The 23,315-nt window shown below is 35.9% G+C and overlaps 1 protein-coding gene across 4 annotated transcripts in view; it reads left to right on the top strand.

Moving 5' to 3' along the window:
• The window catches only part of STX11 (syntaxin 11), a 59,706-nt gene extending 50,044 nt beyond the window's left edge, over positions 1 to 9,662 (top strand). For 3 of the 4 annotated variants that reach the window (XM_074309626.1, XM_074309627.1, XM_074309629.1), the window contains one exon: positions 5,219 to 9,662. In XM_074309626.1, the coding sequence (XP_074165727.1) occupies positions 5,219 to 6,087 (869 nt within the window). In that variant the 3' untranslated portion in view covers positions 6,088 to 9,662. Of the gene's footprint in view, positions 1 to 1,012; positions 1,227 to 1,368; positions 1,770 to 5,218 lie in introns of those variants that run through there. The other variant, XM_074309628.1, reaches the window with a different exon arrangement.
• Positions 9,663 to 23,315: the final 13,653 nt, after the last annotated feature.

Genomic DNA, 23,315 nt, shown 5'->3' with positions numbered 1-23,315 from the left:
TCTGGATGATTGAGAGAATGATGACAGAAATACTGACACTGACAGAAATAGAGAAACAGAGCAGAACCAAGAGGAAATAGGAAATAGGACTAGTAAGTTTTGATGGGATAGAAAGATTAAGGAATAAGAGAATGAGATTTATCTCAGAATCAATAGAGCTTTATTTTATCTATTTTCCTATATATCCTGTAGGGAGGCAATGATTTTATCTCTTAGACTTCTATAACTTTCTAAAATGGTTAATCATAGAAAATACTGTGTGTTCCTATTACCTAATTTTCCCATTCCCATCAAAACATATAAATCTCTTAATTCTCCTGAAACTTTGTTCTACATGAAAAGAAAATGTCAATGTGTCAATCAGATAAACTAATTCTTGTTAATGTGTCACCTAGTCAATTGTAACCCTGCCTTAGGTCAATATATCAAAGATTTTGGATTTTATCCTCTGGATGGTGGGGCATTTATATAGTACAACAGTTGTCAGAGTGATTTGGGGAACCCTGAGACTGGGGTCCCTAAGACCATTTTAAGAGATCTGTGAGGTCAAAGCTATTTTCATAATAATTTTAGTTTCTAAACTATTGGTTATGGTCCAAACTGACATGTATAATGTGCAAAAGTTCTTTGGAAAGGAGAAAGAGAATCTTAATAATTTAAGAGTGTAAAGGGACCCTGAGACCAAAAAAAGTTTAAAAACTGCTGCCTTACCAGATAATCTTCAAGAGTTGTGGCTAAAAAATTCATCAATCAGCCTGTTGATGAGCCTTCCAAATTCATCCAGTCTAGTTAATCATTAGGAAGCAAATAGCCTGTCTCCACTAGTGCTTGAAGGCTTTTCAGTTTGGTGGGACCTACTAGACCTTATGTCTTACACTAACACAGCCTTCAAGAGCAGAGGCCCATTATCACAGCACAATGAATGAGGTATCAGGGCATCAGAGGAGAACCACAATGGAGGACCCCAATGGAGGACCCCAGCCTTTACTTGTTTAAAAATCATAGTCCAAGAGGTCCTTAAGGAGTAATGGTAAGCACTTCAGACACAAAAAGCAAGACAATTTGGGCCTGAGAGTTTTGGTATCAGAAGCTTTCACTGCTCCTCCCCCTTGCCTCAAAACAGAAGGCAGTCTCCAATTATGTCTGTGAGGAAGGGTATGGTTAAAAACCAAAGCTATATTTGTGATCAAGATATATCTAGTGATGTTGAAAACTAGACCCACAGGGTAAGACCTTTCAAGTCAATCTCTATAAATAATGACCATGGTATTAGAACTATGGGAAATATGTTTTCTTCTAATCTGTTTCTCATTAAATATAGTTGCCCAGCACCTTGTTAATATTGCTAAAAAATAATTTTACCTGCAGCTGAGGCCTTTAAATATTAGCAGATTGAAGTCTTCTCCTACCTTGAATAATTATCTGCAAAGTCCTACCACTTCTCCAGCCAACATCCAAATTACATAGGAACAAGCACGAATCTGAGGCTATGAAAATCACTGTAGGAATGACATTACTAGAATTTTTAGCAAATGGCATTGCTAGTCAAAGAAAAGCTTTAAGAGCTTCCTTTCTCCCTTGGGAACAAAAATAGATGTAGAGCATACTCTCTGGCCTTGTTAAGCAAGAAGGACATCAAGAGCACTGATGCAAAGTAATAGGAATCTACTAGATAGGGATCCCACTCCACCACAGAATGTTATTAAGTGGACCCTCACGGAAGAAGCTGCAAGTGACCTCTAAGATAACAAAGATCCAACTATATTAAGGCAAGTTTAATTATTTATTACTTTAAATCTCAGATCTATAGAGGCAACATCACAGTTTGTCACTTAACTGGTGCTCTGCTAGAGTATTCTACTGTTTTTACATTATTTGTTTGTAGTTGTTAATTTTTTTTTTCAGTCACATCTGACTCATCATGACCCCTTTGGGGGTTTATCTTGGCAAAGATACTAGAGTGATTTGCCATTTTCTTCTCCAGTTCATTTTACAGATGAGTAAATTCAGGCAAATAAGATTAAATAATTTGCCTAGAGCCACATAGTAAGTGTCTGAGGCTCAATTTGAATTCAGTTCTTGCCAACTTCAGGAAGCACTTTATCATACACCATATCCAATTGGATATTTCTTTACTATAGAAAATATTGCATGCTTTCTCCCTGCTGTATCTTTGCTGTCTTTTATATGTATGTATATATATATATCTATGTATATATCTATGTGTATATATACATATACATTTGTGTATATGTATATATACACATAGATATATACATAGATATATATGTATATATATATATATATAATGCTCTTTCCATTCTTCCTCTCCTAACCACCCCCTAACTTTGTTGATTAACATCCTATCCATTCTATCAGCTCCTCTGTGAAGCATGCCCTGATTTCACCCATTCTGAAGTTCTCATTCCTTCTTATTTAATAGCACATTGTACTCTTCTTCTGTTCAGTGCAACAGCACTTAGAAATATAAGATTGTCTCAGTTTTAAGGAACTTACAAGGTAGTGGAGAAATATGTCATCTATAAATGAGACATTTGGACAAGTGGATTTCTACAGCCCTTTCCAACTCCAGATCTTAGTATTCTATAACTGATGTAGAAGTAAGTATGAATGTGAGGGTAACAAAGGAGAGGTGTAGTCAAAGTGCCACAAGAAAATTTTACTATGGCTAGCACATTTTCAATTAGGAGATGAGAGAAATTTTCATCAAGAAAAACATGAGTTAGGTCTTAAATGGGAGAAAAGGATTTCAGTGAGTCATTGAGGAGGAGAACTCTGTTTCAGGCTTGGTACATACATGGTCTGTATTAACTCACAGGCTGTGTAGAGGAGAGGATAAGATGGGGAAACAATTATCACTTGGTTGAAATGTAGGGTGTGTGATTTGTCATGTTTTACTTGGCATTAAAGGATAACACATTTACAGCTAGAAGAGGCTTTAGAAAGGTCATCTTGCTTGTTCAAAAAGCTGGTGTTCCTTTTCATTTTCTCTTTTGGGATTATTTATTTTCATTTGTTGGTATGGGAAAATGTGAAGAAAATAATTGGTGCAATTTCCCAGTGAAATCTGAACTTTTAAATTGTTGATTAAGTACTGATTGTGCAAAATGCAGCATTTAATTCCAGGAACAGAGAGACTCAGACTACATCTGTCTTTGGGGATTGTTGACAGCAATATTTATGTTTGTTTCAATATTTCAGAAAACAAAGTCTAAGAAGCCAGCAGCTGTTGTTAGTATGCTGATTACCATTCTTAAGAGATGATGCTTTTTTGGAGGATTGAGGGAGTCTTTTCTTCTAACAAATCATTAAGAACTTCATACTCAGTCTTTGTGTCTCAGTATGTCTCTATCCCTGTCTCTCCGCTTCTGTCTCTTTCCATCCTTCTCTTTACACACACATTCGAGGGCACACATACAAACACACACACATACATATACATACACTGCTTTAAAGTTTTCAAAGTTCCTTTATGGTATCATCTCATTTGCTTCTTCACAATAATTTTATGTAGGGAAGATATTATTTGTTATTCACATTTACAGAGTAGAAAACAAAATTTTTCAAGTCAAATAGTAAGTAGTGAATCAGGACTGGAACACTAGTAATTAATAATAATATATTACAATCTTATTTGAAATCATAATATGCATTATCATTTTTATAGCTAGCATGTACTTTGTTTTGCAAATTGATCCTCATTCTGACCCTGAAATTTGTGTTATCATCCCATTTTTCTGATAAAGAAGTTGAGGCTCAGAAAGGTTATGAAATTTGCCCAGGATCACATAGTTGGTATGTCTCTATGACAGGATCAAAATTCCAATTTTCCTGATTCTACATCAAGTTCTCTGTCTGCTATTCCACTTAACTGCCTGGAAACTACCCTTAGATTTAGGATACTTATGTTCTTTGACATGCACTTACTGTGCGACCATGAACAAATCATTTCTCAAATCACTTCCTCATATTAAAAATGGGATTAATACAGATACTACTCACTCGGTGTGGAGGTTTTATCTTGCCCTGCAGGAAGATGGGAGGGGAAGGGTGTGTGTAAGGGGGAGGAAGAGTGGATGATTGGAGGCAGAGCACTTTTGAGGAGGGCTGGGGTGAGAGAAGAGAGAGAGAAAAAAATGAACGGGGAAATTCAGTTGACAGTGGTAATTGTGAAAAGAATTTTAAAAGTAAATTTTTTTGATGAAGACTTCATTTCTCCAGATGTGTGTAGGGAACTGAGTCAGACTTATAGAAAAAAGTTGTGTCCTTCCCCAATTGATATATAATCAAGGGATGTAATCTATGCCCAAAGAATCATAGTCACTCATATCCTTTGACTACTGCTGGGCATGAATTCCAAAAGAGAAAAAAGGGGAAAGAGTTATAGAAGTATTTGTAGCAGCTCTTTTCTCAGGGCAAAAAATTGGAAAATTAAAGGGATACCCATCAGTTGGGGAATGGCTGAATAGATTGTGGTATAGAATTGTGAAGAAATATTATTGTTGTGTGAAAAATGATGAGCAGGATGAGATCTGAAGAATTTGGAGAGTCCTTCATGAGCTCGGACAGGGTGAAATGCACTGTGTATATGGTAGTAGCAAGGTTGTGGGATGATCCGCTGTGGATGACTTTGCTATTCCAGGACAACTCTGAAGGATTTATGATGAAAGAGGCTGTCCATGTCTAGAGAAATAACTGGTTGTGTTTGGGTGCAAATTGAAGCATACTTTTTTTTTCTTTTGGCTTTCTTTTTTTCTTGAGGGTTTTTTTTGGGAGGGAGATTTATGTTCTCTTTTGAGAGTGACTTTTGTGGAGATGTTTTTCAAGATTTCTCAGGGATTTTCTCAATGGGGAGAGAGTATGAAAAGGAGAGGGAGACTGGAATTCAAGGTTTTGAAGACATGTAGAAGAATTGTTTTGATATAACTTGGGGAAAATAAAAATATCTAAAAATGGGGGGGGAAATACAGGTATTACTACCTCACTGCGTTGTTTTGGAGAAAGTGCTTTGAAAACTTCCGAGCACGATATGGGTATGAGTTAAAATAATATTTATAATATAATGTATAACACATAACATCATTATTATTATACATTGTTACATCTCTCCAAGCATTTGACGATTACTGGAGAAACTCTTCAAAACACGAAAATGTTGCTGAGCTCCTCACTCACATTCTGCATTGTCTCTTTGCAGGCAAGATGAAAGACCGGCTCCCGGAGTTGCTGGAATTAGCCAAGCAGTATGACCAGCAGTTTTCTGATGGAGAGGATGAAAGTGACTTGATCGACGAGAACGTGGTCTTCGAGACAGACTACATCCTGGAATCTTTGTACAGAGACATCCGAGACATCCAGACGGAGAACCATCTGCTGGCCGTGGACGTCAAGCGCCTGGGCAAGCAGAACACTCGCTTCCTCACCTCCATGCGCCGCCTCAGCAGCATTAAGCGGGACACCAACTCCATCGCTAAGGACATCAAAACCCGGGGAGAAGCCATCCATAAGAAGCTGCAGCGCATGAAAGCTTTCAGCGAAAGAGCGGAGGAGAAGCACGGGGCCCATTCGGCCATGGCCCGAATCTCCAAGGCCCAGTACAACGCTCTCACTCGGGCTTTCCAGGAGGCCATGCACGACTACAACCAAGCCGAGTTTAACCAAAGGGAGAACTGCAAGATCCGCATTCAGCGGCAGCTGGAGATCATGGGCAAAGAGGTCTCCGGGGCTCAGATAGAAGACATGTGTGAGCAAGGCAAGTGGGACGTTTTCTCCGAGAACCTCCTGGCGGACGTGAAAGGGGCTCGGTCCGCCCTGAACGAGATTGAGAGCCGGCACAAGGAGCTCGTGAAATTGGAGAGCCGGATCCGGGACGTGCATGATCTCTTCCTCCAAATGGCTTTGCTCGTGGAAGAGCAGGGGGACACATTGAATGTCGTAGAGCTGAACGTGGAAAAGACCCAGAGTTACACAGGGGAGGCAAAAGCTCACGTGAAGAAGGCGGTAGAGTACAAGAAAAGGAATCCTTGCCGGACGTTTTGCTGCTATTGCTGTCGGTGCCTCGAGTAAGAAGGACGCGCTAGAACCATCACCACCAACTGACTGTGACTAGAATATGCTGAACGAACAAGACTTTTACAAGACCAAAAATGAGTTGGACCTTCCTCACGGGGCTTCGGGGATGGCTGCTGGTCATCTTTCTGGCTCTCAGAGGAAAGCAGCAGCAGCAGCAGCAGAAAGTTGGTCTCTAAAATATTCAGTTCCGCCTCCTCTCTAAAAGATAATTGATGCTGCCAAAGTTTTCATCAAGAAAAACAAACAAACACCACCACCAACAAACAAGATTTGTTATAATACTAACTCTTATTAGCTCTGTGTATGGTGTATCCAAAATGCTTTCATTCTTTTAATGGAAAACAACATTCTTACCCTTGGAAAGTTAGTATTATAAAAGTTTTTCTTAGTATTCTCAGCAAGGGGAAGTCCAATTATAGGCCGCATAAAATTATGAGGTGTCTTACTAATTTGATCATGGTCAAATAGGCTGATTCTTATTGAATTGGAAAAGTAAATTTCTTTCTCACATAATTAGATGCTGGAATCCTCCTAAGACCTGGTCCTTGAAATTTTGATTCACTTGAAAAAAGAGAAAATGTAAAATTGCTTTTCTCCTTTGCTGAATTGGGTTTTTTGTTTTGTTTTGTTTTTGTAAGGTCCCAACCCAGACAATCTCCTGGGCTAACCTTTATTATTTTATTAAACATTCACTAGTTCCTTGTTTCCATTCTGTTGGAAAACATTTTGGGAATGGTTTTCAAAAATTTTAAGCACTGAAGATTGAATAGGTACAAAGCACTTGCATTACAGCACCCATATTTTTAGACTTCTGTATATATTAAAGTAATATAAAGTTTACTTTTTAACTTGTCGGTTTTATGCACACATGAATATCTTGGCACATACAAGAAGAGAACATTAGAATTCACTCTTGTTCATATATAAGTGCTAAGCAACTCACTTTCCTTCAGACTGATGAATGCCCCCTTAAAAAAAAAATACTAGGTAGATCCCTACTCTTAAGTAAAGAAGGCCTTTCATTTCCACACCGCCTCTGGCCACATATTTTTTTGTAAAAGTCCTCTTTTGTCCTGCAAAACTTACCAAAAAAATATTTTGGAACTCTCTGTACTGATTCTATATGGTAAAGACAGGAGAAAGGAGTCAGAAAGACATGCAGAACAAATTATACCAGCACTAATTCAAGAATGTATTAGGACAGATGACAAGCAATTAGCTATAGCTAATTCTTCCTTTTAGCAGGATGGTAGATTAAAAAGAACCCTAACCTTGAAGTGAGGACACCTGAGGGCTTACATCTTGCCAGTTCAGTGTCTTTGTAACATCAGCCATGTTACTTTACCTCTTAGTTTTTAGTATCCTTGTCTGTAAAATAATGGGTTCTATAATATTTGAAAATCATAGCTATAAAAGGCAAAATATTATCCATTTTAAGGAATTAATGAAGACAATAAAGGCCTAAATGATCTCCTGAGTACTTGCTGTCAGATTTCATTAATTTAACTTATTAATTCTATTTGATGTGGGCCATTCCTTCTCTCTCTAGGAATTTAGAACTATCTATGAAATACAAATATTTAGGAATTCAGAGTATTTAAAAGTAAAATTATTTACTATTTTAGGTACTAATTATAGTTTTTCCCTATAGGGAAATATGTGCAACTCTTTTAAACATATTTCCATATTTGTCATGTTGTTTGAGCAAAATCAGATCAAAAGGGAAAAAACCATGAGAAACAAACAAGCAAAATAGTAATAATAATAATAAGCAAGCAAACAAAAACAATGAAAAATTGAAAATATTATGCTTTGATTCACATTCAATCTCCATAGTACTCTCCCTGAATGTGGATGGCATTTTCCATCCCAAGATCATTGGAATTGCCTTGAAAGAGCCAAGTGCATCACAATTGATCATCACATAATCTTGTTATTACTGTGTACAATGTTCTCTTGGTTCTGCTCACTTCACTCAGCATCAGTTCATGTAAGTCTTTCTAGGCTTTTCTGAAATCAGCTTGCTCATCATTTGTTATAAAACAATAATATTTCATTCATATACCATAACATATTCAACCATTCTCCAACTGAGGGGCATCCACTTACTTCCAGTTCCTTGCCACTAGAAAAAGAATTGCTTATAAACATTTTTGCACATTCCCTCTTTTATGATCTCTTTGGAATACAGAATCAGTACACTGATAGTTCAAAGGATATGCACAGTTTTATAGCTCTATGGGCATAGTCCCAAATTGCTTTCCAGAATGATTGGATCATTTTATAACTCCATCAACAATGCATTAGCGTCCCATCCCCTCCAACATTTTTCATTATCTTTTTCTGTCATTTTAGCTAATCTGAGAGGTGTGAAGTGGTACCTCACTCTAATCAATAGTGATATATAGAACATTTTTTCACATGATTAGAAATAACTTGAGTTTCTTCATTTGAAAATTTTTTGTTCATATTCTTTTATCAATTTAGGAATGACTTGTATTATTATAAATTTGAGTCAATTCTCTACATATTTTTAAAATGAGGCTTTTATCAGAAACATTGGCCAAAACCAAAAATTTTCCCTAAATTTCTATGTCCCTTCTAATCTTAGTTGCATTGGCTTTGTTTGTGCAAAGCCTTTTTAATTTAATATAATCGAAATTATCCATTTTGCATTTCATAATGTCCTCTAATTTTTCTTTGGTCATAAATTCCTCCTTCTCCACAGATCCAACAGGTAGATTATCCCTTGTTCTCCTAATTTGAGTATAATATCATTCTTTATGTCTAAATCATGAATCCATTTCAAACTTATCTTGGAAGAGGATGTTAACTATTGGTCAATGCCTAATTTCTGCCATACTATTTACCAGTTTCCCCAGTAATTTTTGTCAACAATAACTTCTTATCACAGAAGTTTTTGTTTTGGGGTTTAGCAAACACTAGAGTCATTGACTATTGTAATTTGTGAACCTATCTCAATTCTGATTCACTACTGTATTTTTAGCAGTATCAAATGGTTTCAATGACCATTGCTTTATAATATAGTTTTAGGTCTGGTACAACTAGACCATCTTCCTTTATATTTTTTCCCATTAATTCTCTTGAAATTCTTAACCTTTTGTTCTTCCAGATGAATTTTGTTATTATTTTTTCTAGCTCTGTAAAACAATTTTTTTAGTAGTTTGATTGATATGGCACTGAGTAAGTAGATTAATTTAAGTAGAATTTGTTATTTTTATTATATTATCTCAGCCTACCCAAGAGCATTTGATATTCTTCCAACTGTTCAGATCTAACTATTTGTATGAAAAGTGTTTTGTAATTGTGTTCATATAGTCTGAGGCTTTGTTTTGGTAGATAGGTTCCCAAATGTTTTATATTACGATAGATCAATTTTGGATGGATTTTTTTCTATCCACTTGCAGATTACAATTGGAACAATAGGCATTTTTCATCCACATGATTTTTCTCATGTGGACAGTTATGCTAAACTCTTTGGAATTATTGTGCATATTTTTAACAGACTGCAAAATGAATAAATAAAACCCTGAATAACTTACCAAAAATTGAAATGAATTATGTCTCAACATACAGGAAATGACTAGTTTTTGATGTGGTAGACTTTCCTGAATTAGCTGTCTGTGCAGAGTCAGATCACTGACTTGTTGGCTCAAAGAGATCAAAGTCAGACCAAAATTGAAGGAAGAGTAAAACAATATGCAATTAAAATAGCTCAATCTGATTTAGCTGAACAAGAAATTGACATAAGAAATTGGGAAATGAATGATGTGAGATGTCACTATTTCTTATTGAAATTTAATTGAAATAAAACAATTGTCAAAATGAGAAGGCCAAAAGAATCTATTAATATCTTCAGGCAGCAAATACTTAAGTTTTTTGCTTAACTGTTTAGGAAGAACATCATTGTAACCAGTATTTGGGATATGTCTGTTTTATCAAAACAAAGTGTACTTTTTATAATGTGGAACAATGGAAAATAAAACAAATATGCAGATTATCATAGCTTGAAACTCAATTAAACTAAATTAATCAGAGACATTTAAAGATGAAAGAGGAAGGAGCAAACATGTAAAAAATGGAAAAGGTCTGTCAACATATGTAATATAAGATTCTTACAGGCTGAAGGCTAATGGCTGATATTTCAGCACTCCCTCAGGGTTCTTTGATACCACCCTAAGAAAGTTGGGAAGAGGGTCTCTTGTTTCTGCCATCGGCTTAAGCCTTCAATGATTTTCCCCCAATTTTAGTAGTCCATTCATATCAATTCTATTTTACAAAGGAATATTTACTTCAAAGATATCTAGCAAAAACATACATAGCTCTGACATATCATACCCCATGTTACCCAAAACTATCTTTTTCTTATTCACTGTCAAATATTCAAATGAGCCTATTATCTCATCAATGTGGACAATTCTTCCAATGATACAGATCACAGCTCATCTCTTCCTGTCCATTTTATGCTACTCTTGTCCATTTCCACCCAGAAGTTTGACACACAGCTACCAAAGCTATTTTTCTAAAGTTTAGGTTTGTCCAAGTCACCACCTCTACTCAGAAAAATGTAAAAAAAAAAAACAAATATAAAATGTGACATTTTACAATTAAAGTTCTTCACTTCCTGGCCCCTCCATACTTTTCCAATCTTCTCAGATTTTACTCCTCAAAGTCTGTAAGCTAACCAAATGGTCTGCTTGCTCTTCTTTATCAATAATTCTCCTACTCCCATCTGTAAGCTTTTGCACTACTCTTATTTCCCAAGCTTTAAATGAAAAAAAAAGTTAGGGACTTTGAATGGGAAATGGAAAGCCACTGGGCATTCAGGGAGAAGCTAAAACCCCTAAAAGACAATGAATTCCTAGTGCCTGCAACCCCACAGAGTGCAAAAAATGGATTCATAGAATATAATCTTTTTCTCCTCAATTAAGCTGAGATTTCATATCATTCCAGGCTCTAGGTTTTGAGTCTTGTTATGTTTTATTGCCCAAACTAATCTATATAACTTCCCTGATTACAATTTTACTTCTTGATTTGATCAATGTTTGCTCACTGTTATTATCTTTCATATTATAAGCGTATAGTGAGAGGAGAAATTAAGGATGCCAAAATTAAGTAAAGTGTTGAACTCCTTGCCCCAGCATAACACTATGTACTCCAAATGATCAGAAAAATACTTTTATTTTAAATCTCATCCAAAAGAATCATACCCTAAAAATATCTGAAATAGATATAATTCTGATCTCAAAATCCTCTTATGGGGGAAAAGGCATGATTTTTCAACTATAGTTATCACCTTATTCTCTACAAAGGCCAAACTGTAATCTAAGTAAGATGTAAGGATTCAGGATCTATAAATCTTTATTAAATAGAACCAACCTATCACTGTTAGACATATAATCTTTATTTTGTTTTCTATTTTGTATATGGAAATATTTGCTCTCCCTCTCCTCTCTCTCTCTCTCTCTCTCTCTCTCTCTCTCTCTCTCTCTCTCTCTCTCTCTCTCTCTCTCTCTCTCTCTCTCTCTCTCCTCCTTTCTTTTTCTCTCTTTCTCACTTCTCTGCTCTTTTTTCTCCTTCCCCTACCCAGAGTAGATATTTTCTAATCCTACAAGATAGTAATGCCATTTCCTCTAAGGTCTGTTTTTAATCTATTATATTCTGAGATGTATAACATGTATAAAATGGAGAGATGGACCAACAGAGAGAGCAAGAGAAAGCTCTTGTAGTCAGGTCTGATTAATTTATATTCCTAGGTTCTGATCACATAGCTGGTACTTTGAAAGTGTTTAATGCATGCTTGTTGATTGATTGAGTGAAATGAGAATGATGTAGTGAATGAAATCAAGTAGGAAAAAGTTGGATTTTTAACTTTCTATCTTGACAATGTCTCTTATTTTGTTTTTGAGTCATTTCAGCTGTGTCTAACTTTTTATGACCCCCATATGGCAGTGGTCCTCAAACTTTTTAAATAGGGGGCCAGTTCACTGTCCCTCAAACTGTTGGAGGGCCGGACTATAGTAAAAACAAAAGCTCACACTGTCTCTGCCCCTCAGCCCATTTGCCATAACCCAAGAGGCCACATAAATGTCCTCAGTGAGCCACATCTGGCCTGCTGGCCGTAGTTTGAGAAGCCCTGCCATATGGAATTTTCTTGGCAAATACTGGAGTGGTTTACCGTTTTTTCCTCATTTTACAGATGAGAAAACAGAAGCAAATAGGGTTAAGTGACTTGACCAGGGTCATCTAGTTAGTAAGTGACAGAAGCCAGATTTGACCTCAGGTCTGACTCTAAGTCTGGCACTCTATCCACTGCAGCATTTAGCTGCATCTTCCCTACATGCTATATGATAACAGCAACTAGCATTTATATATCATTGTGAGGTGTATCTCATTTGATTCTTATAATCCTGTAAAGTCATTGCTATTATTATTCCCATTTTATAGATGGAGAAATTGAAACCCATAAAGATTAAGTGGCTTGCTCAGGGCCACATAATCAGTTGGTTACTGAGGCAAGATTTGAATAAATCTTGACCAAAATCCAAAATTCTATCTTTTGAACTACTTAACTTCCATAATATTTAAGTCTAAAAGATCTTTTGCTATTAAAAAAAAAAACTCCTCCCTGAATAGAAAATAGATCTCTATTTATGTGAAATTCAAATCAAGAAAAGTAAAAGAGAAAATGTTTTTAATGTAAATTCACCAACTTATATTCCCCTAATTCCATCTGTTTTTAATCATCCAGGACTCGTTCATTTAAACATTCTATATCAATTTTCTTAATAGAGAATGTGAAGTGTTCTGAGTAGTTCTCTAAATTCAAGAGATGTTCATGTTAATTTTCTAACATATTTTAATTCCTTATACAACTAATTAAAAAGTGTATATTTTATGAGAGAATTCAAGAATTTATAAAAGTATGCTCCATCTGAAAGTTTTAAAATTATATTTTAGTAATACAATAAAAAGAAATTCTGGAAAAAGTCTTATTTCAGATTTCAGTTGCAGGTAATTATATCACTAGCAGAAAAACCTCAGAATCATTCCTGAGCACAGAAACCTGGCAAAGGCCAGGTCCACCCTAACCAAGTGTCTCTTGAGACTTAGTGAAGCTTTAAGGTGATTTGTTCAGTTTTGGTGAAGGCAGATAAAGACATGGAAGGAGTTTAAAGGAACTGATCCATCCTAATCTAACTATTAGGGGAGCTTAAAGGACTTTCCAATGAAAGGGTAGCATTTGAGTAAGGAGGGGAAAAAGACATTAACATGAATGACCTTTTTGTGGATTATCAGACCTGTGGCTGTGAACTGGATAGAGTAGAAAATGTATTGATTAATCCTGAGCATATTAGCCAGACAATTTCATAAGCAGTGATAATACCCTCTGAGAAAGAAACTCAAGCAGTAAAAGATAATTTCAATGAGACAAAACTGGCAACTACATTTGAAGGCTTGGAAGATATTTCAGTTTGACCAGAGTTCCAGAATCATGAGTAGACAAGGAATCATTCACTTTCCCTTCAGCAGAAGATTAATCTGTGAAAGACTGCAACCATTCTCACCAGCTGCCACATAGCTAGGATCAGAAAATTTAAACCTGAAAATTTAACCCTTTACATGGATGCCCTGGGGCATAGTACAATTAAGAATTTACTCCTGGGATCAAGTAGGCTCTTGCTATACTTTAATTTACAACCATCTTTTTGCCAATTGCCTTTTTTCCTCATTCCCCAGCATCAGTGCCGATCTATTTTCCTGAGACTCTACTCACCAATTCAATTCAATAAACATTTATTAAATGCTTTCTATAAGCAAGTCATTGTGCTAAGTGGCGAAAAGACAAATAAGAAAAAGAAAAGCAATCCTCGCCTTTGAGCAGCTTACAATCTAAGGGGTAGTGAGAGACAACATATAGAAGGAAGGTGGAAAGGGGATATACCAACTCAATAACTTTCTCTAAGCACTGGTTTCTCCTTATTAGAATGAAAGCTTTTGGAAGATAGGGACAACCTTTGATTTTCTTTTAGTATTCCAATGCTTAGGGCAGCTCTTGGGACACAATAAGAATTATTTTTCATTCATTCTTGCACCATTTACTTGTCTATTCTGTCCTAAGGGCTTACTATTTGAGATCGAGGGATGAATTTTTGCTGACTGAAAAATTTTTTTTAAGCTTTCCTATTTGATTTGTGATTTTTGGTTCTAATCTAGATGATGCACTAGATTAGCACTTAATCTATATTTAAATAACTATGTATAAAGGAGAGGGGATCTTAGTCCTCAGGGGCCTCCAAACCACTTCTGTAAATATGAATTGCAACTAGTGATCCAAGGGGGAATGGTCCTCTGATTTACCCTCCAAATACCACTATACTGAACGTAGAGTATTAAAGGATTCCAGAGTCATGTATAGTGCTCTGTGCTCCAGGAGTAGTGTATTCTCAAAGTTAAAAGAATAGTTATTGGGGAGAGGATTCTGGGAAAATGTCAGGAGTAGATTGGTAAATTTCAGGTTCTCCTGATTTCCCCACAAAAAGAACAAATTTGTGCCTCAAAGCAAACGTAGACTGGTGAAAAATCAAGAAGACTTAGGGCAGAACTTCAGTCCTCCTGATTCAATCTAGGAAGATTTGAAGATTGACCCAGGGCTGGGATTAACCCATGTGAAGTACAAACACCTCTGGGCTAGCTCCACAGAAACATGGAATGGGGAGCCCTGGAGAGATCTGAGTGTGACTAAAGCCTCAGCAGGAACCACAAAGATTTTCACCTTCTGGACTGTCTGTGGAGTTGGGGTCTGAGTACAGGAAGACTGAGTGAATCTCAGCTGACTGGGAACACCAGGCTCAACTGTGCTGCAAGGACAAGGCCCTGGGCAAGAGGAAACCAGTGCCCAGTGAGTGCAGAAGCACTGGGAACAGGGATGATGCTGGCTGTGGACACTTGTGGACCATTGAACTCTTGGTTTTCAATTCCTAGTCATAGGAGAGAGCTGAAGTAAAGCCAGAGGCACCATCTTCCTACCCCAAGATTAGAGGTGCTTGCACTAATACCACTTATTTTTTTTAAATGAATCAGCTAAGAAGAACCCCACCATAGAAACATACTTTGGAAACAGGGCAGACCAGGGTTCATCTTCAGAGAATACTGACATAAAAAAGTTCTACCCCAAAGAGTAAAATGAAATGGCTCCCTGCTCAGAGAGAATTCATAGAACTCAAAAAAAGAATTTTAAAATCAAATGAGAGACATTGAGGAAAAACTAAAAACTAACTAAATATATAAAAACCATCCAAGAAAAACAAGATTATGGGGGGGGGAAGTTAACCAATTATATAACAGGAGATACAGAGTCTCAAAGATGAAAATAACTCTTTGAAAATAAGAATTGGACAAAGGGAAGCCAGGGATGCTATGAGAGACCAAGAAATAACAAAACAGATTATAAAGAATGAAAAAATATATAACAAAATGTGAAATATCTTATGAGAAAAATGACAAATCTGCAGAACAGATCAAGAGGAGAAAATATAAGAATAATTGGACTGCCTAAGTGACCAAAAAAAAGGACTTTGACATAATAATGCAAGAAATAATCCAAGAAAATTGTCCTGGAGTGATAGAACTCAAGGGGAAAGTAGAAATAGAAAAAATCCACTGATCACTACCTCAAAGAGATCCTTTGAAAAAAAATACACAGGAACATTACTGCCAAATTTTGAAACCCCTAGATCAAAAAGAAAAATTTTCAAGAAACAAGAAAAAAAAAATAATTCAAATTTGCTGGAGCTACAATTAGAATTGCACAAGATTTATCAGCAACCACAATAAAAGACCACAAGTCCTAGAATTATATCTATAGACAATCAAAAGAACTAGGCCTGCAGCTAAAAAATATCATACCCAACAAAATTATAATATTGAATAAGAAAAAAGACATTCAACAAACTTGCAGATTTTCATGACTTTCTATCAACCAAAGCCGAACTTAATAGAAAATTTAACATATAAGAGCCAATGTCAAAGATAAATTTCAAGAAACTCAACATGAAGAAATTGCCTTCATTTTACATGGGAAATGTATAGCTTATATTTAAGAAAGGTAAAAGTACTAATTATGTCATACAAATGAGGTGAAGAGAAAGAATAGACAGAGGCATTAGAGGAGAGGGAGAAGGGCTCATAGTTCTGAAAACCTACTCGCATCAGGAATGGATTAAATAGGCAATAACTACATACATACCATGAAAGGTATAGCATCCTCCAAAAATCTATAAAGAAATAAGGGGGGAGGGATGAATGGACAGGGAAGCAAAGAGTTTGGAAAGAAGACAAGGGAGGGATCCATGGATGGAGGAAAATGCAGTAATAGCAAGGCAAGTTAGAAACAGAACAGCAGGGATAGGAAAGATATATGTGTGGGAACATGTATATGTATGTACATATCTATAGATATATAGATATATCCTTTCTTAACTATAACCTGCTTGGAGATGGTAGGGGATGAAAGGGGGAAAAAAACAATAAATTTTAAAAAGATGTGAAGCAGAGAACAAAAGAACAGTTTACAAGGAAGTAAAGATGGACACTCAAGAAAATAATTTCTTCTACTAATAATATATAGATTTTCTTGAACTGATATTTGTTGTTATATATTTTGAATCTTCTCTGATGTTCTGCTAGACACATGACAATATTCTCTTTTGTTTTGTTTCATTTTGTTTTGTATTCCTTTTCTATTTTTCTTTTTTATTAATGTTTCTTTAAATAAAATAAATTTTAAAGAAAGAACACTAAAATTAGTTCTTTTAGAGAACTGCATTTAGGTAGCTCAGGTCACCCATTCATACAAAGTTCATACAATGTGGGATTTTTATTTTACCTAATTATAGAAGAGATCTAATTCAAATCTTATTATGGGAAAGGGGAAAATAGCTTCACAATAGGCACATTACTTCACCTATAATGTTTTATTGACTATCTTATTTCCTATGGCAACTGTTCCATAAACTTATATTTTCTCCACAAATCCTCTCCTCTCTAAATATAACATATAGTTTGACCTACTACTTCACTGATTTGAACTTCTTTCATTCTTTCAGACTTCTCAACATCATCACCTGCTCTCTCACTCTTTTTTCCTACCTCAGAGGGAAGAAATGTCCTTACTCCTTGCTAAGGCTACTTCCTCTAACTGCTTATACTATTTCAATTACTTCCATTCTCTTCTTCATTCATACTCCATATCATCTTTCATATCATGAAGAGAAATCATCTTTATATATAGACACAGTCATATTACTCCTTAGTTCAAAACCCTTCAGTGACTACCTAGGCCCATCTAACAAACTTGTGCTCCGTTGGCTGACATTCTCTTATTTACCATTATGTGCTTCCCTCTATATACTCTGTGCTCTAGTCAAATTGAATTATTCATATTCCTCCCTAACATTCCTCCCTTTCACAACAATGCAAGTGTTGCCTATGCCACTATTCTTTTTCATCCTTTAAATATCCAAATTCTACATCCTTTAATTCTTCATGACATTCCACTCTACTCCCTAAATAACACATTGTATTCTGTTTACCCTTTACTTTTAATTTTCACCATAGTTACTTATATATTTATGATACTCTCTGTTACAGCATAAGCTCCAAGGAACATATCACATTAATTTTGTCTCTTGTACAGTAAATACCAACTGCAGCACTGCATACAGTAGCCATTTGAACAAATTTTTTAATTGAATAGATTGCATGGAGAATAGTAAACAATTATAAGGAGATCCTTGAAGTGCTTTATGATAAGGAGGATGATCGATAGAAAACTAGGTTTTGTTAACTCTTTGGAGCCAGATTCCAAATTTAATCTCAAAATAAAATGGAATATTGATCAAATTATCTCCTATTTATACTTGGCCCAGCTTCAAATCAGTAAAATATTTTATTCTCTTCCAACATTTTGCTCACTTCCCAAAACATTCAGAGATACAGCATACTGTGATTACATATTTAATTATATATATATATATATGTATATATATACATATATATATGATATAATTAAAATATAAAAGAAACTAGATCATACAATTCTATATGAACATATGTACCATCAATTATCTCCCTTTTCTAAACCTTCTTCTGACTTCCTCCCAGATTTTTGGGTACTGAAAGAATGAATCCATATATATGTCTTCAGTTCATGGAAAGAAATGTATTTTGGGGCATTCATCCTCTGTATAGTGGTACCGAGAGCACGGGAGCTTGACCTCAAGTCTACAGAGAATATAAGCTACTTTGAGTAAATGTAAACAGCAAAAGAAGCTTCAAATATCCCATGGGAGAATTTGCATATGGCCCTTACCCATCCCTGGCACTATGCTATCTTTATTCTGTTTCTATATAATACCTGACTTGCTTTGAAAGTGGTGCAGGGGTCCATTTGCCTCACCCAGGATGACTGGCCTCTTTTGAGTAAACTCCCCCAATTAACTTAATTAACCCTAATAAAACCTACTAATAATCAAGTTGGCATAGGGTTCTCTTTCTTCAGTGTCTCAGGATTCTCTTGAAGGGTATGCCATTCTACAATTGGCATAATTAGGGCAGAACAGATGTGCCTTCTTACAAGCTCACTAGCCCAAAAGGATTCTTAAATAGTTAGCACTTCCTCAAAACTCTATCTCTTTTCTTCTTGTGTCCATTGATCATTGTTTCAACTTCAAACTTAGAAGTTGTTGGAATTGAGCAAACTTTCCTCCTGACTTGCCTCAGACCTGTAGCTACACAAATTTGGCTATTTTAGTTGCTACTGGTGGCCAGTTGGCACCTCTTCATGCAGTCATCAGCCACCCTAGCTACAACTATCTCTCTTTGAAGCCTGAAAAAGAGAGAAATAAAATAGGAAATGAAAGGAGAACATTTACATATTAAAGATAGCAGTCCTTTATCCTATTGTAACCTGGGCTTATCCTAGCATGCTCAGTTCAGAAGAAATGAAGATGCCCTTGAGGGTTCTTTAGAACATGTCCAGGTTGCTTTTTATGAAAGCCTTTACATCTCCTACAGTATGGATGGGGGTAACTTCTTTTGATTGGCTGCCTGCACCTTCAAAACCACTCTTTTCTGCCGCCTTCTTTTGTTCCAATTTCCTTCTGATCACATTTATCTGCTGCATCCAAAGAGTGAAGTTCTCAATTCAACCACAGCATGGATACCATGAACTAAATTAATGAGAGAAAGACATCCTACCCTACCCTCCTTCTTTTATCTTGGCTCTGAGAAATGGCCCAAGAGGTTTTTGTTTCTATTCTGTGTCATTTGTCCTCATTTTCTGGTGCCAAAGATGATGTCTATATAAATAGGAGTTCAGGTCATGATGATTTTGAAGCCAGGATTACAGGTAAGATGACACAGTGTGCCAGCTCACGGTAGAAGCCAGAAGAAACCAAGGGTGTCTGGGACTCAAGCTACAAAGAATTTGTTCTTGAAACTAGGACTGTTTTCTATGGGAATTAAACTAAGCTATGAATCCAATCCTCTTCTTCTCCCTAAAGACTAAGATGGTTCAAAGGAGTAGGATGTAATGATGGTGAAATGCCATCACTGGGGACTAGAGCTATTTGCAGAGAACCTAGACACTCCTAATCCCCTTAAGGCTACCAGAGAACCATATGGGAGATGAAATCTAATTTATATGATCTTTAAAGAATGGGGGACTAGCTTTGACCCCCTACCCATCTGTCTGCTTCCCTCCCTCTCCTGATAAAGAGAATAGTAATAAAGAACTTTTTGGTCCTGGTTCACTAAAAACTGGTAGCGAATATTCCTCTGCAAATTGTTTCCTGAGCTCCAGAGTCCCCCATAGGGATAAAAACAAACAAACAGACACATGGGCACTGGAACTACATATCAATTCAACAAATCCAATTCTATTTAAAAAAAAAAAAAAAAAAAAAAAAGAATATTTAGGAAAGTACTTACTAAGTTTCTACCATGCATGTGTAAGGAATTTCCTGGATGCTAAGGATGTAAAAATGAAAAAGAACCTACTCTTGCCCTGAAGAAACCTAAAAGTCTAATAGAAGGGATTTGATAAGCACAGAATATCAGGTAGAATGTGGCAGGGGGAAAGGAAAGGTGCAAACAAAATATTCTTTAAAAATATGAGGAAGGAAAGATCACTTTCAGAGAGTGGTCAGGGAAGCAATAAACTGTAAAGTTGAAATAGCAAATGAATGAAGGGCATTTACTAAAGCAGAGGATATATGAAAAGAAAAACAAGACAATCTTTCCTCTGAAGGCTTCTCAAATAAATTTTAAAGGAAGAAAAGTATTTCAACAGGTACAGATGAATAGGGGAACCATTCAAGACATAGGGGATAGACTATATAAATTCAAAGAGGCTATAAAGACCAAGTTAGTACCCTGGATATCTTAGAATCAGCGGGGAGTCAGGATAAACAAAAGTCTTTATTCTTGGTCTTTTGGGGTCATGGGCAGGGGATTAGATCTAGCAATCTCTATACCACCTTCCTCTCTCTCCACCGCCAAAGAATGATCCTGCTTGTTCTACTCCACCTCTCAACTCTCACACTTCTCCATCTACACCTACAGATTTAGCCAGCACAGAACAGTTGGGCAGGGTTATCCTCCAAGCATATGTTAATAGAGTATTATCCAATTGGTAATTAGCCTCAAGTGCTTGGTTGGACTCAGTACAACTCAGATTTTCAGCCCTTTACAAGAGGCAAATGAGATCAGAGGACACATCACAATCCAGTCTAGCTGAAACATACATGGTATTAGTATGAAAAATGCTGAAAAGTTGGATTTCCAAAGTTTTGCAAGCTTTGAGGTAGTGTGGGATAGTGGGTACCACTGACCAAGAGGTTTTCAGAATGTGACAAATTAAGGAAGATTAGGATTCACAGAACAATTATGAGATCAACAGAAGCTTTGGGCAAACAAAAAATTGAGGGGGGGTGCTAAGAAGGTACAGGTGGATTCAGCCAATCATAAAGAGTCTTATGGTTTTGAGAAAACCACAAACTTAAAATAATAGCCCATTCAGCCCAAACTAGTTTGAGTCAATGACCTGACTTGACCAAATCACTATTGGGCCTGCTTAATTGGCTCATTGAATATTAAACAATACGCCCCAGAAGAGGAGCTTTCCACCATTTTTGAACATGGAATGTATGATTGGGGGGGAGGGGACATGTTTTATACATATTAAGGGGAAATATATAATGGGCATATCAGAAAGACTGTAACCCGGATAAAACGGACCAATCCATTCTCTGAAGGGAGGAGCTGTGCCACATGAGCAAGTATAAAGGTTCTCCCATTTCTGCATTCAGTGCTTCCTCTTCTCGAAGAGGAGCAGGGCCCACTTTTGGCCAGAAACCTTAAGACAATTCCTTAAGATTCTTTTTAAATAAAATTTCCTTGATATCTGATTTTCAGAGTCAAGAGTGTTATTTCTACCATTAGAAAGATTATTTTGTCAGGATTCAAAAGAATGGATTAGAGAAAAAGAGAGAAGAGACAGAAGAACCAGTTAGGAGACTATTGGGATAGTCCAGGTAAGGAAACCTAAACTAAAGTGGTAATAGTGGGAGTGTAAAGGAGGAGATGGATGCCAAAGTGATTGTGCAGGTAAAGTAAACAGGACTTGACAAGTGACTGGACCAGCAATTCAAGAAGTGAATCTGGGAAGGTCGAGCAGATAGGTCCTAATAATACTTTTCCTAGCACCAAAAAAACAAAAACAAAAAACCCCACAATTCTTTACATTTCTATAGTACTTGACAGTTTAGAGAGAACTTCCATATAAATTCTAGTAATTAAAATAGGAATTACTCCTAAAGATAAGAGTATGCAATTTTGCCTATTTTTCTTTCATTTGTTTCCTAGGTTTCTGTGATTTACCCTGATCCAAACACACCCTTAAAAAACCATGAGGTGACATTCTTTCCCTCTGCAATCTTCAGTTTCATTTTGTAACCTTGTTTCCAGAAGAAACCTGTCTAACAAGAAATATTTCTAAGTAGAGCAATGTTACAGCATGCACTTTGATAAATGAACTTAAACTAGACAGGAGTAAATAGCTTTACAGAACTGAATACTTTTATTTTTTAAATGTTATCACTGATAAGCAGTACCATTGTTCAGTATCTGCTCTGCTAGGTAATTATCAATAAATTCAAAGACTTTTCAGCAGTTTCTCATTTCCTTAAGGAAACTACAGTTTGACTAGGAAATGTTTCATCATAATTTGACTTGATTATTCTTAAACTTATTGATAGAATTTAAAAGCTCTTATTTTCAAATACTTTAAAAACAGATAAGCAAAATACCTTTCAGTTCAGGAATAATGTAAAAGGAAAAAATAATGTTTAAAAAAAAGTTTATTGATTCTTTTTAAAACATTATTGATAACTTTTCACTAACTTCCCATTAAATCCTTTCTTGAAACAAAGTACAATTAGGAAAAGCAAACCAACACATTGATCATTTGTCAGTATATGTCTCATTTTGTAGTTGTAGTCCACCAGATAAATCTCTACCACAAGAAAGAAGTTATGTTTCTGCACCAGTCCTACAGAGTCAAGCTTAGATATTGCACTGATTTAAATTTATTGTCTTTAAATAAAATGTTCTTTTAATTCTAAAACAAATTCTTGTTCACTTTTTCCATCTCCTCATGGGGAGAAATTGAAATTTTAAAAAAGCAATAAAAACAAAATTCCTGTTACAAACATATAGAATGATCAAAACATATTCCCCCCAAGCATTACATCCAAAAAACATAGCCTCTGAGTCTACCTCTTTCTATCAAGAGGTGGGTAGCATGTTTCATTATTAGTATTCACCATACATCATTGTGATTGAACACTATATTGATCTGTGTTCTTTAGATATTTCAAAGTTGTATGTCTTTACAATATAGATCTTATTGGATAGAATGTTCTCATGAATGCATCAGTCGACTGAAAATCTCCCCAGGTTTCTCTGAAACCCTTCCCTTCATCATTTATTGCTATAAAATACTATTCCATCACATTCATGTACTATAACTTGTTTAGTCATTCCCATCTGATCCTCACCTCAATTTCTAATTCTTTCACACCACTAAAAATAATTGTTATATTTTTGTTCATTTTTCTCTTCTATACTTTGGGATATAT

This window comes from Sminthopsis crassicaudata, chromosome 4 (assembly GCF_048593235.1).
Source record: "Sminthopsis crassicaudata isolate SCR6 chromosome 4, ASM4859323v1, whole genome shotgun sequence".
NCBI lineage: Eukaryota > Metazoa > Chordata > Mammalia > Dasyuromorphia > Dasyuridae > Sminthopsis > Sminthopsis crassicaudata.
Note: the sequence above shows the minus strand (reverse complement) of the source record. Positions and strands in the feature narration are given on the sequence as shown.